This window comes from Oncorhynchus masou, chromosome 29, assembly GCF_036934945.1.
Source record: "Oncorhynchus masou masou isolate Uvic2021 chromosome 29, UVic_Omas_1.1, whole genome shotgun sequence".
NCBI classification, from domain to species: Eukaryota; Metazoa; Chordata; class Actinopteri; order Salmoniformes; family Salmonidae; genus Oncorhynchus; species Oncorhynchus masou.
In genome coordinates, this window is record NC_088240.1 from 98125678 (window position 1) to 98139645 (window position 13968).

General features: G+C 48.6%; 1 protein-coding gene across 1 annotated transcript in view; it reads left to right on the plus strand.

Moving 5' to 3' along the window:
- Positions 1-13968, plus strand: part of deptor (DEP domain containing MTOR-interacting protein) — an 86130-nt gene that overhangs the window by 27902 nt on the left and 44260 nt on the right. Inside the window, 2 exon segments of the mRNA XM_064946937.1 lie at positions 2537-2718; positions 11382-11564. Coding sequence (XP_064803009.1) covers positions 2537-2718; positions 11382-11564 — 365 coding nt within the window.

Below are 13968 nucleotides of genomic sequence, written 5' to 3' on the forward strand. Positions count from 1 at the left end.
GGTTAACTGATATCTATATTGTACCAGGGTCACCCAGTAGGAGGCTGTTGGGGTTAACTGATATCTATATTGTACCAGGGTCACCCAGTAGGAGGCTGTTGGGGTTAACTGATATCTATATTGTACCAGGGTCACTCAGTAGGAGGCTGTTGGGGTTAACTGATATCTATATTGTACCAGGGTCACTCAGTAGGAGGCTGTTGGGGTTAACTGATATCTATATTGTACCAGGGTCACTCAGTAGGAGGCTGTTGGGGTTAACTGATATCTATATTGTACCAGGGTCACTCAGTAGGAGGCTGTTGGGGTTAACTGATATCTATATTGTACCAGGGTCACTCAGTAGGAGGCTGTTGGGGTTAACTGATATCTATATTGTACCAGGGTCACCCAGTAGGAGGCTGTTGGGGTTAACTGATATCTATATTGTACCAGGGTCACCCAGTAGGAGGCTGTTGGGGTTAACTGATATCTATATTGTACCAGAGTCACTCAGTAGGTGGCTGTTGGGGTTAACTGATATCTATATTGTACCAGGATCACCCAGTAGGAGGCTGTTGGGGTTAACTGATATCTATATTGTACCAGGGTCACTCAGTAGGAGGCTGTTGGGGTTAACTGATATCTATATTGTACCAGAGTCACTCAGTAGGAGGCTGTTGGGGTTAACTGATATCTATATTGTACCAGGGTCACTCAGTAGGAGGCTGTTGGGGTTAACTGATATCTATATTGTACCAGAGTCACTCAGTAAGAGGCTGTTGGGGTTAACTGATATCTATATTGTACCAGGATCACCCAGTAGGAGGCTGTTGGGGTTAACTGATATCTATATTGTACCAGGGTCACTCAGTAGGAGGCTGTTGGGGTTAACTGATATCTATATTGTACCAGAGTCACTCAGTAAGAGGCTGTTGGGGTTAACTGATATCTATATTGTACCAGGATCACCCAGTAGGAGGCTGTTGGGGTTAACTGATATCTATATTGTACCAGGGTCACTCAGTAGGAGGCTGTTGGGGTTAACTGATATCTATATTGTACCAGAGTCACTCAGTAGGAGGCTGTTGGGGTTAACTGATATCTATATTGTACCAGGGTCACTCAGTAGGAGGCTGTTGGGGTTAACTGATATCTATATTCGGTAAATTTGTACCAGAGTCACTCAGTAAGAGGCTGTTGGGGTTAACTGATATCTATATTGTACCAGGGTCACTCGGTAGGAGGCTGTTGGGGTTAACTGATATCTATATTGTACCAGGGTCACCCAGTAGGAGGCTGTTGGGGTTAACTGATATCTATATTGTACCAGGGTCACTCAGTAGGAGGCTGTTGGGGTTAACTGATATCTATATTGTACCAGAGTCACTCAGTAGGAGGCTGTTGGGGTTAACTGATATCTATATTGTACCAGGATCACCCAGTAGGAGGCTGTTGGGGTTAACTGAACTTGTTGACCTTAAGTCCTAGTGCTCTTCCTGTAAGTTCATCTTTATAAATAGCACAGGGGTGACCAAGCTACCCTCCTCCTGGGGACATGAACTACCCATCAGCAAGGTTTTGATTCCAGCACTACGCTAACACACCTGGTTTTACTTAGTCATTCATTAGCTAAATCAGGTGTGTTATTGGTGGCGCAAAAGCCTGCAAAGATAACTATAACCTGTCGTTCTCAACCAACATCATGGCGGTGGCCAGTTCCTGTAGGTTCATGCTCTACAACATCCGCAGAGCTGACCCTGCCTCACACAGGAAGCGGCGCAGGTCCTAATCCAGGCACTTGTCATCTCCCGTCTGGATTACTGCAACACGCTGTTGGCTGGGCTCCCTGCCTGTGCCATTAAACCCCTACAACTCATCCAGAACGCCGCAGCCCGTCTGGTGTTCAACCTTCCCAAGTTCTCTCACGTCACCCCGTCCTCCGCTCTCTCCACTGGCTTCCAGTTGAAGCTCGCATCCGCTACAAGACCATGGTGCTTGCCTACGGAGCTGTGAGGGGAACGGCACCGCAGTACCTCCAGGCTCTGATCAGGCCCTACACCCAAGCAAGGGCACTGCGTTCATCCACCTCTGGCCTGCTCGCCTCCCTACCATTGAGGAAGTACAGCTCCCGCTCAGCCCAGTCAAAACTGTTCGCTGCTCTGGCCCCCAATGGTGGAACAAACTCCTCACGACGCCAGGACAGCGGAGTCAATCACCACCTTCCGGAGACACCTGAAACCCCACCTCTTCAAGGAATACCTAGGATAGGATAAGTAATCCTTTTGATAACCCCCCCCTTAATGATTTAGATGCACTATTGTAAGTGGCTGTTCCACTGGATGTCAGAAGGTGAATTCACCAATTTGTAAGTCGCTCTGGATAAGAGCGTCTGCTAAATGACTTAAATGTAAATGTAAATGTAGATGGAGGCTGATGGGAAAAAGTCTGTTTGTGTTGAATCAGGATGGAAAACGATGTACAACTGATTTCCACATCGTATAAAGTAGTCTGTCTTAAACAACAGGTGTGTATATAAACCCGTCCTTCTCAACAGGCTGATGATGAGCACGGAGACGTCCATCCTCGCGACTCGGGAAGAAGAGGGCGAGACGTTTGAACGGACGCTGGTGGCCTCGGAGCTTGTTGATTGGCTGCTGGCGGAGGGAGAGATGGCGACCCGAGAGGAGGCGGAGCATCTTGGACGGAGGCTTCTAGAACACGGGATCATGCAGCATGGTGAGTGGGAAGGAGCGTTTCATAGTCGGTCTGATTTATTTTAAATTTTAAAATTTTAATTTGTAATTTTTTTGAGACATCCCAACTAACATAAGGTCACGGTCAGTACCCCACCTGTCACACCGATGAAATGACATATCTCTGAGTCCTGAGTAGGGTTAGTCCTGCAGTTTGGGAACCACTTCCCTAAGCGAATGTAATTCTAGGCCCTTTTTGAAGAAGCTGAGTGCTGTACTTTCTTCTACTAGTCTACTATTTAGCCCTTCCTGGTTTTCACTGAGGATTTACATGGTAATATGGTCAAACGCTAATTACACAATAATGACCTATCGTGGTAATAACATGTGGGGAGGCAGGGTAGCCTAGTGGTTAGAAAAAAAAAAAAAAAATGTTGCGCTGTTGTCAGTTGTTTCGATTGAATTCTATGGTGCTGTAATTTCCAAGCTGACTTTGCTGGGTGAAAGAGGAGACGTGGGAGTGTTGACGTTAACGCGGTGGGCTGTAGGATCCTATTTTAGTCAGGGAACACGGCGTCTTCTCTGGTCAGACAGGATCACTCTGTGATCAAAGGCATGCTGGGATCATCATCATCACCACCCACTTGCATTGGATCTGTCCTGGGTTTTTTTTCTCACACACTCACTCACTCACTCACTCTCACACACACTCACTCTCACTCACTCACTCACTCACTCACTCTCACACACACTCACTCACTCACACACACTCACTCACTCACTCACTCACTCTCACACACACACTCACTCTCACACACACACTCACTCTCACACACACACACACTCTCACACACACTCTCACACACACTCTCACACACACTCTCACTCACACACAAACACACACACACACGTTTATTTTACTATTCTTGTTGGGACCAAACAATTGATTTCCATTCAAAAGTGTATTTTTGATAACCCTAAACCTTGACCCTTTTTAATTCCTTACCCTAATTGTAAACCGAACCCCTTCAGCCTAAAACGTCCACGCTTGTCCAAATGTTCCTTGTTTTATGTTCCTTGTTTTCGGTCCCTGTGAGGATGTGTTTTCGGTCCCTGTGAGGAGTTGTTTTACGGTCCCTGTGAGGAGTTGTTTTACGGTCCCTGTGAGGATGTGTTTTACGGTCCCTGTGAGGAGGAGTTTTACGGTCCCTGTGAGGATTTCAGGTCCCGACAAGGATGGTAAGACCAAACACATTTTGAAAGTTTAGCAGAGACTTTTTTTTACTTGGCTCCCAGTATTCCAGATTCACAGAAGATTGAGTTAACTTTGGATATGTTTTTATCTCACGACCAGTTTCATAATTAAACACGCCACATTTATCTGCTTGAAACGTGCGCTTCCTGCCCCATGATCCCTCAAATGACAGGCGCAGGGCTCTGGTCAAAACTAGTATAGGGAATAGGGTGCCATTTTTATGATGTGCCCTGGTCTGGATCACATGACTGGCTGAAAGGACTTGTGTTGTCACGGTGACATGACTGTTAGTCTCTCTCTCTCTCTCTTTCTCAGAGGTCAGCTGGGGTCTGTTTGCCGAGGTCAGGAGTGGGGAGGAACAGGGTGAAAGGGTTCTCTTATCAGGCCTGGTGGAATTCCTCTCTGTATGGTAACAGGACAGTCATTGTAATTTAGTCCAGTAGAACAGTGACGAGGTGAATCACATCTCCAATAGGCCCTTCGCTGCACTCTGAGTTAAAAGCAGGAAGTCACGCCAGTTACTCATGTACAGGGCATGGCCACCTGCATGGCTACAGAGTGAATGTCCCTGAGTCTGAGAGGTGGTTCCACTGGGGGGTGAACCCTTGATCAGAGACAGATGGACGTCATGTCTCTGGCCAGGGTGTTCCCGACCGAGATCAGCTGCTCACCTCTGGACAACGGTGTGTGATCCGACCTAGATACACACATACAGCACACACAATCATCGACCCAGATACGCGCACGCACGCACGCACGCACGCACGCACACACGCACACACGCACACATACATACATACAGCACACATAATCATTGACCCAGATACACATCCAACACATACAGCACACACACACATACAGCCCACACAATCATCGACCCAGATACACACCCACACACACCGGTAGCATGTGTTGCACACACGCGCGGCATACCAATGTCACGTGCACACCCACGAGACGCTCTCTGTCCTCTACCCAGGCTGCTGCTGGAACTGGGCTTCCTCTGTGTGACAGAGACAGAGCAGGGAGTAGAGCTGCTACTGAGCCAGTCAACCTCCTCTTTCTACAGGATCACCTGTCTCTATTACTGAGCCAGTCAACCTCCTCTTTCTGCAGGATCACCTGTCTCTATTACTGAGCCAGTCAACCTCCTCTTTCTGCAGGATCACCTGTGTCTCTGTCTCTATTACTGAGCCAGTCAACCTCCTCTTTCTGCAGGATCACCTGTGTCTCTGTCTCTATTACTGAGCCAGTCAACCTCCTCTTTCTACAGGATCACCTGTCTCTATTACTGACCCAGTCAACCTCCTCTTTCTGCAGGATGACCTGTCTCTATTACTGAGCCAGTCAACCTCCTCTTTCTACAGGATGACCTGTCTCTATTACTGAGCCAGTCAACCTCCTCTTTCTGCAGGATCACCTGTCTCTATTACTGAGCTAGTCAACCTCCTCTTTCTACAGGATCACCTGTCTACTGAGCCAGTCAACCTCCTCTTTCTGCAGGATCACCTGTGTCTCTGTCTCTATTACTGAGCCAGTCATTCTCCCCTTTCTGCAGGATCACCTGTCTCTATTACTGAGCCAGTCAACCTCCTCTTTCTGCAGGATCACCTGTCTCTATTACTGAGCCAGTCAACCTCCTCTTTCTGCAGGATCACCTGTGTCTCTGTCTCTATTACTGAGCCAGTCAACCTCCTCTTTCTACAGGATCACCTGTCTCTATTACTGAGCCAGTCAACCTCCTCTTTCTGCAGGATCACCTGTCTCTATTACTGAGCCAGTCAACCTCCTCTTTCTGCAGGATCACCTGTGTCTCTGTCTCTATTACTGAGCCAGTCAACCTCCTCTTTCTGCAGGATCACCTGTCTCTATTACTGAGCCAGTCAACCTCCTCTTTCTGCAGGATCACCTGTGTCTCTGTCTCTATTACTGAGCCAGTCAACCTCCTCTTTCTGCAGGATCACCTGTGTCTCTGTCTCTATTACTGAGCCAGTCATTCTCCCCTTTCTGCAGGATCACCTGTCTCTATTACTGAGCCAGTCAACCTCCTCTTTCTGCAGGATCACCTGTCTCTATTACTGAGCCAGTCAACCTCCTCTTTCTGCAGGATCACCTGTGTCTCTGTCTCTATTACTGAGCCAGTCAACCTCCTCTTTCTACAGGATCACCTGTGTCTCTGTCTCTATTACTGAGCCAGTCATTCTCCCCTTTCTACAGGATCACCTGTCTCTATTACTGAGCCAGTCAACCTCCTCTTTCTACAGGATCACCTGTCTCTATTACTGAGCCAGTCAACCTCCTCTTTCTACAGGATCACCTGTCTACTGAGCCAGTCAACCTCCTCTTTCTGCAGGATCACCTGTGTCTCTGTCTCTATTACTGAGCCAGTCAACCTCCTCTTTCTGCAAGATCACCTGTGTCTCTGTCTCTATTACTGAGCCAGTCATTCTCCCCTTTCTGCAGGATCACCTGTCTCTATTACTGAGCCAGTCAACCTCCTCTTTCTGCAGGATCACCTGTGTCTCTGTCTCTATTACTGAGCCAGTCAACCTCCTGTTTCTGCAGGATCACCTGTCTCTATTACTGAGCCAGTCAACCTCCTCTTTCTACAGGATCACCTGTCTCTATTACTGAGCCAGTCAACCTCCTCTTTCTACAGGATCACCTGTCTACTGAGCCAGTCAACCTCCTCTTTCTGCAGGATCACCTGTGTCTCTGTCTCTATTACTGAGCCAGTCAACCTCCTCTTTCTGCAAGATCACCTGTGTCTCTGTCTCTATTACTGAGCCAGTCATTCTCCCCTTTCTGCAGGATCACCTGTCTCTATTACTGAGCCAGTCAACCTCCTCTTTCTGCAGGATCACCTGTGTCTCTGTCTCTATTACTGAGCCAGTCAACCTCCTGTTTCTGCAGGATCACCTGTCTCTATTACTGAGCCAGTCAACCTCCTCTTTCTACAGGATCACCTGTCTACTGAGCCAGTCAACCTCCTCTTTCTGCAGGATCACCTGTGTCTCTGTCTCTATTACTGAGCCAGTCAACCTCCTCTTTCTGCAGGATCACCTGTGTCTCTGTCTCTATTACTGAGCCAGTCAACCTCCTGTTTCTGCAGGATCACCTGTGTCTCTGTCTCTATTACTGAGCCAGTCATTCTCCCCTTTCTGCAGGATCACCTGTCTCTATTACTGAGCCAGTCAACCTCCTCTTTCTACAGGATCACCTGTCTACTGAGCCAGTCAACCTCCTCTTTCTGCAGGATCACCTGTCTCTCTGTCTCTATTACTGACCCAGTCAACCTCCTGTTTCTGCAGGATCAGTCCCATGTACTGGTCACCTTGTCGTCATGGTCACCTTGTCGTCATGGTCACCTGGTCGTCATGGTCACCTGGTCGTCATGGTCACCTTGTCGTCATGGTCACGTGTTCAGCACTTTAATATAATCAGCTCTGGTTCTCTTGACTGTGGCACATCAGAATGGTCTCCCATCCTCATCGCGGCCCAACCCTGCTTCTCTGTCATCAGAGACAAGCCAGCAGTGGGTTGCAGCAGGATGGTACTGTGTGGGTACTGCCTGCTGGCTCAGTACAGGCTCTGTGATACAATCTGTTTCCAGTGTGCTGGGCTGTGTAGTGCAGAGCGTGTCTGTTCCCAGTGTGCTGGGCTGTGTAGTGCAGAGCGTGTCTGTTCCCAGTGTGCTGGGCTGTGTAGTGCAGAGCGTGTCTGTTCCCTGTGTGCTGGGCTGTGTAGTGCAGAGCGTGTCTGTTTCCAGTGTGCTGGGCTGTGTAGTGCAGAGCGTGTCTGTTCTCTGTGTGCTGGGCTGTGTAGTGTAGAGCGTGTCTGTTCTCTGTGTGCTGGGCTGTGTAGTGTAGAGCGTGTCTGTTCCCTGTGTGCTGGGCTGTGTAGTGCAGAGCGTGTCTGTTCCCAGTGTGCTGGGCTGTGTAGTGCAGAGCGTGTCTGTTCCCAGTGTGCTGGGCTGTGTAGTGCAGAGCGTGTCTGTTCCCAGTGTGCTGGGCTGTGTAGTGCAGAGCGTGTCTGTTCCCAGTGTGCTGGGCTGTGTAGTGTAGAGCGTGTCTGTTCTCTGTGTGCTGGGCTGTGTAGTGTAGAGCGTGTCTGTTCCCTGTGTGCTGGGCTGTGTAGTGCAGAGCGTGTCTGTTCCCAGTGTGCTGGGCTGTGTAGTGCAGAGCGTGTCTGTTCCCAGTGTGCTGGGCTGTGTAGTGCAGAGCGTGTCTGTTCCCAGTGTGCTGGGCTGTGTAGTGCAGAGCGTGTCTGTTCCCTGTGTGCTGGGCTGTGTAGTGCAGAGCGTGTCTGTTCCCAGTGTGCTGGGCTGTGTAGTGCAGAGCGTGTCTGTTCCCAGTGTGCTGGGCTGTGTAGTGCAGAGCGTGTCTGTTCCCAGTGTGCTGGGCTGTGTAGTGCAGAGCGTGTCTGTTCCCAGTGTGCTGGGCTGTGTAGTGCAGAGCGTGTCTGTTCCCAGTGTGCTCTTCTCGGGCCCTGGACAATGGGCTAACCAGGGGGCAGAGAGCAGGGCTCTAACCCCAGAGAGACTGCATCACTGCTGGGTTCACACCCACCACCCTGCCTGTGGCTCTTGCCCTGCCTCTGTCTGCATTCCTCTCCTCCGCTGGCACAGACCAGACTGGTACCTCGGCTGGCACAGACCAGACTGGTACCTCGGCTGGCACAGACCAGACTGGTACCTCGGCTGGCACAGACCAGACTGGTACCTCGGCTGGCTCAGACCAGACTGGTACCTCGGCTGGCACAGACCAGACTGGTACCTCGGCTGGCACAGACCAGACTGGTACCTCGGCTGGCACAGACCAGACTGGTACCTTGGCTGGTACCTCGGCAGATTAACACTGGGGTGATAAATGATCAGATGGTCATGTACAGGTAGAGATACTGGTGTGCAAAAGAGCAGAAAAGTAAATAAATAAAAACAGTGTGGGGATGAGGTAGGTGAAAATGGGTGGGCTATTTACCAATAGACTATGTACAGCTGCAGCGATCGGTTAGCTGCTCAGATAGCAGATGTTTGAAGTTGGTGAGGGAGATAAGTCTCCAACTTCAGGGATTTTTGGACAATTTGTTCCAGTCACAGGCAGCAGAGAACTGGAACGAACCCCATTCCGCCAAATAAGGTGTTGGCTTTAAGGATGATCAGTGAGATACACCTGCTGGAGCGCGTTTGCATCTACGGGTAGGTGTTGCCATCGTGACCAGTGAACTGAGATAAGGCGGAGCTTTACCTAGCATGGACTTGTAGATGACCAGCATGGCCAGTGGGTCTGGCGACGAATATGTAGCGAGGGCCAGCCGACTGGAGCATACAAGTCGCAGTGGTGGGTGGTATAAGGTGCTTTAGTGACAAAACGGATGGCACTGTGATAAACTCCTGAGTAGAGAGGTGGGCCTAACTTAAGAGGCTTCTGGCCTCCTCTCAGAATCAACTTGATCGCTCGCTCCTGAGGAATAATCAAGGCTGCTTGGCAGAACCCAGCCGTGATCCGGTTGGTGCTGCCACCTGGGGTTGGAGTGTGGAAGTGTGCCATGGTAGTGTGTTTGTCTATGTCCTAACACTCACCTTCCCCCACATCATAACAATACACACATACACACACACACACACAGGCACGCATGCACACGACAGCGTACACACACACACTGCATACTTTAAATGTCTGAACTGTAGAACAATAGCAACCCTGCCTGGATGGATCCACATTGTGGGTTGTTTTGGTTCAGTTGTCCCACACAATCACTGCATTCCTGGTTGATAGACTCACACAGAGAGCTGGTGACTTGATCTTTGTGGCCCAACACCATGTGCAACCGAGTCAATGGGTGAATGAATTAACATTAACCAAGAGTCATTGAACATGTTGTTGTTTTGGTTCAATTATATTTGAATTACAATGAGCCGATATTTAGATCTTTGTAAATCAACACCATGGCAACAAGCGTTCTGAATACACACAATCAACCCCCTTTTTAATCCTGATCGTTCCCTTTTTAGGGCACAAGGTGCCGAAACATAATTGAATCATTAACTTCTTGGATTGCTGAAATGTGTCTGTGGTGACTGGGGGAACTGCATTGGTCTGTCACTCTACCAACGTAAGGACAAAACTCCCTCCTGGGATGAAACAAACACAAACTGCAGATGATGAGGAATCCTTCCGTAGTTCTCCTTTAATGACGCCAGACAGGACAATCCATCACTATAAAGCACAGGATCAAAACCACTTCATACAGTCACAACAGCAGCTTTAAAGCATCACAAGATGTATCCATAACCAGACCAGTAAGTAGAACATACCAGCTGTATGTCTGTATTTTTAAAGTTAATACATCTTAACTTGATTGAGACTAACATTTTGAGACTATATCAACAATGGACTAATGAAACAAATACCAAAATATTGTTTTTGGGGTGGAGTGTTCCTTTAAATCCTGAGTCCTTACCCCTTGGCACAGTTATGCAGGCTTTATGGCTTAGTTACACAAGTGACAGTCAGATTTTGATTCCTGGATGGCTTTAGTCAGTCAGTTGGTTTTATGTCTTTCAAGGGATTTGGGGATTTTAAGGGGCATTCAGAGCCTCCCCCTGAACTGAGCGTTAGCCAAGTGAGTGTTGGCACAATGACGGCCCAAGCTAAGAGAGGGAGAGTGTGTGTTTGTCCAATCCAAAGAGACTTCGCTGATTACTGGTATTGGAGGCACCATCAGAGGTGTTCTGTCTGAATGGAATAATTGAAGAGTTACAGGATTTGGAACTGAACTACCTTCTGTTCTATAGTTACCAGGATTTACAGTTAGTTACTGTAGTTACCAGGATTTACAGTAACTGTAGTTACCAGGATTTACAGTAACTGTAGTTACCAGGATTTACAGTTAGTTACTGTAGTTACCAGGATTTACAGTTAGTAACTGCAGTTACCAGGATTTACAGTCAGTAACTGCAGTTACCAGAATTTACAGTCAGTAACTGTAGTTACCAGGATTTACAGTCAGCAACTGTAGTTACCAGGATTTACAGTCAGTTACTGTAGTTACCAGGATTTACAGTCAGTTACTGTAGTTACCAGGATTTACAGTCAGTTACTGTAGTTACCAGGATTTACAGTCAGTTACTGTAGTTACCAGGATTTACAGTTAGTAACTGCAGTTACCAGGATTTACAGTCAGTAACTGCAGTTACCAGAATTTACAGTCAGTAACTGTAGTTACCAGGATTTACAGTCAGCAACTGTAGTTACCAGGATTTAGTCAGTTACTGTAGTTACCAGGATTTACAGTCAGTTACTGTAGTTACCAGGATTTACAGTCAGTTACTGTAGTTACCAGGATTTACAGTCAGTAACTGTAGTTACCAGGATTTACAGTCAGTTATATGAAACAGTAACTGAACGATCCCAAACAACCGTTTTGTTCTGTGTTTCTCTCCCTGACAGTGACCAACAAGCACCACTTTGTGGACGGAGGGCTGCTGTACCAGTTCAGACTGAACTTCCGAAGGAGACGACGACTGATGGAGCTGCTGAACGAGCGCTGTCGTACCATCCCAGAGAGCCATGACAGCCCCTTCTGTCTGCGCAAACAGAACCCCGAGGGAAGCAACACCAGCTTCCTATCTGGTAAACCTCAATGTCGCGCAATCGAATGTCTTTTATAAAGCCCTTTTTACATCAGGAGTTGTTGTACCCACACTATCTACTGTCACACTGGGGCCGAATCCCACTATAACCCTTAGACCCTACTCCCTATCTACAGTCACACTGGGGCCGAATCCCACTATAACCCTTAGACCCTACTCCCTATCTACTGTCACACTGGGGCCGAATCCCACTATAACCCTTAGACCCTACTCACTATCTACTGTCAGACTGGGGCCGAATCCCACTATAACCCTTAGACCCTACTCCCTATCTACAGTCACACTGGGGCCGAATCCCACTATAACCCTTAGACCCTACTCCCTATCTACTGTCACACTGGGGCCGAATCCCACTATAACCCTTAGACCCTACTCACTATCTACTGTCACACTGGGGCCGAATCCCACTATAACCCTTAGACCCTACTCACTATCTACTGTCAGACTGGGGCCGAATCCCACTATAACCCTTAGACCCTACTCACTATCTACTGTCACACTGGGGCCGAATCCCACTATAACCCTTAGACCCTACTCCCTATCTACAGTCACACTGGGGCCGAATCCCACTATAACCCTTAGAACCTACTCCCTATCTACAGTCACACTGGGGCCGAATCCCACTATAACCCTTAGACCCTACTCCCTATCTACTGTCACACTGGGGCCGAATCCCACTATAACCCTTAGACCCTACTCACTATCTACTGTCACACTGGGGCCGAATCCCACTATAACCCTTAGACCCTACTCACTATCTACTGTCAGACTGGGGCCGAATCCCACTATAACCCTTAGACCCTACTCACTATCTACTGTCACACTGGGGCCGAATCCCACTATAACCCTTAGACCCTACTCACTATCTACTGTCACACTGGGGCCGAATCCCACTATAACCCTTAGACCCTACTCACTATCTACTGTCAGACTGGGGCCGAATCCCACTATAACCCTTAGACCCTACTCACTATCTACAGTCACACTGGGGCCGAATCCCACTATAACCCTTAGCCCCTACTCCCTATCTACAGTCACACTGGGGCCGAATCCCACTATAACCCTTAGACCCTACTCACTATCTACTGTCAGACTGGGGCCGAATCCCACTATAACCCTTAGACCCTACTCCCTATCTACTGTCACACTGGGGCCGAATCCCACTATAACCCTTAGCCCCTACTCACTATCTACAGTCACACCGGGGCCGAATCCCACTATAACCCTTAGACCCTACCCCCTATCTACTGTCACACCGGGGCCGAATCCCACTATAACCCTTAGACCCTACTCACTATCTACTGTCACACTGGGGCCGAATCCCACTATAACCCTTAGACCCTACTCACTATCTACTGTCAGACTGGGGCCGAATCCCACTATAACCCTTAGACCCTACTCACTATCTACTGTCACACTGGGGCCGAATCCCACTATAACCCTTAGACCCTACTCACTATCTACAGTCAGACTGGGGCCGAATCCCACTATAACCCTTAGACCCTACTCACTATCTACAGTCACACTGGGGCCGAATCCCACTATAACCCTTAGACCCTACTCACTATCTACAGTCACACTGGGGCCGAATCCCACTATAACCCTTAGACCCTACTCCCTATCTACTGTCAGACTGGGGCCGAATCCCACTATAACCCTTAGACCCTACTCCCTATCTACTGTCACACTGGGGCCGAATCCCACTATAACCCTTAGACCCTACTCACTATCTACTGTCAGACTGGGGCCGAATCCCACTATAACCCTTAGACCCTACACACTATCTACTGTCACACTGGGGCCGAATCCCACTATAACCCTTAGACCCTACTCCCTATCTACTGTCACACTGGGGCCGAATCCCACTATAACCCTTAGACCCTACTCACTATCTACTGTCAGACTGGGGCCGAATCCCACTATAACCCTTAGACCCTACTCACTATCTACAGTCACACTGGGGCCGAATCCCACTATAACCCTTAGACCCTACTCACTATCTACAGTCACACTGGGGCCGAATCCCACTATAACCCTTAGACCCTACACACTATCTACAGTCACACTGGGGCCGAATCCCACTATAACCCTTAGACCCTACTCCCTATCTACTGTCAGACTGGGGCCGAATCCCACTATAACCCTTAGACCCTACTCACTATCTACAGTCACACTGGGGCCGAATCCCACTATAACCCTTAGACCCTACTCACTATCTACAGTCACACTGGGGCCGAATCCCACTATGACCCTTAGACCCTACTCCCTATCTACTGTCACACTGGGGCCGAATCCCACTATAACCCTTAGACCCTACTCACTATCTACAGTCACACTGGGGCCGAATCCCACTATAACCCTTAGACCCTACTCCCTATCTACTG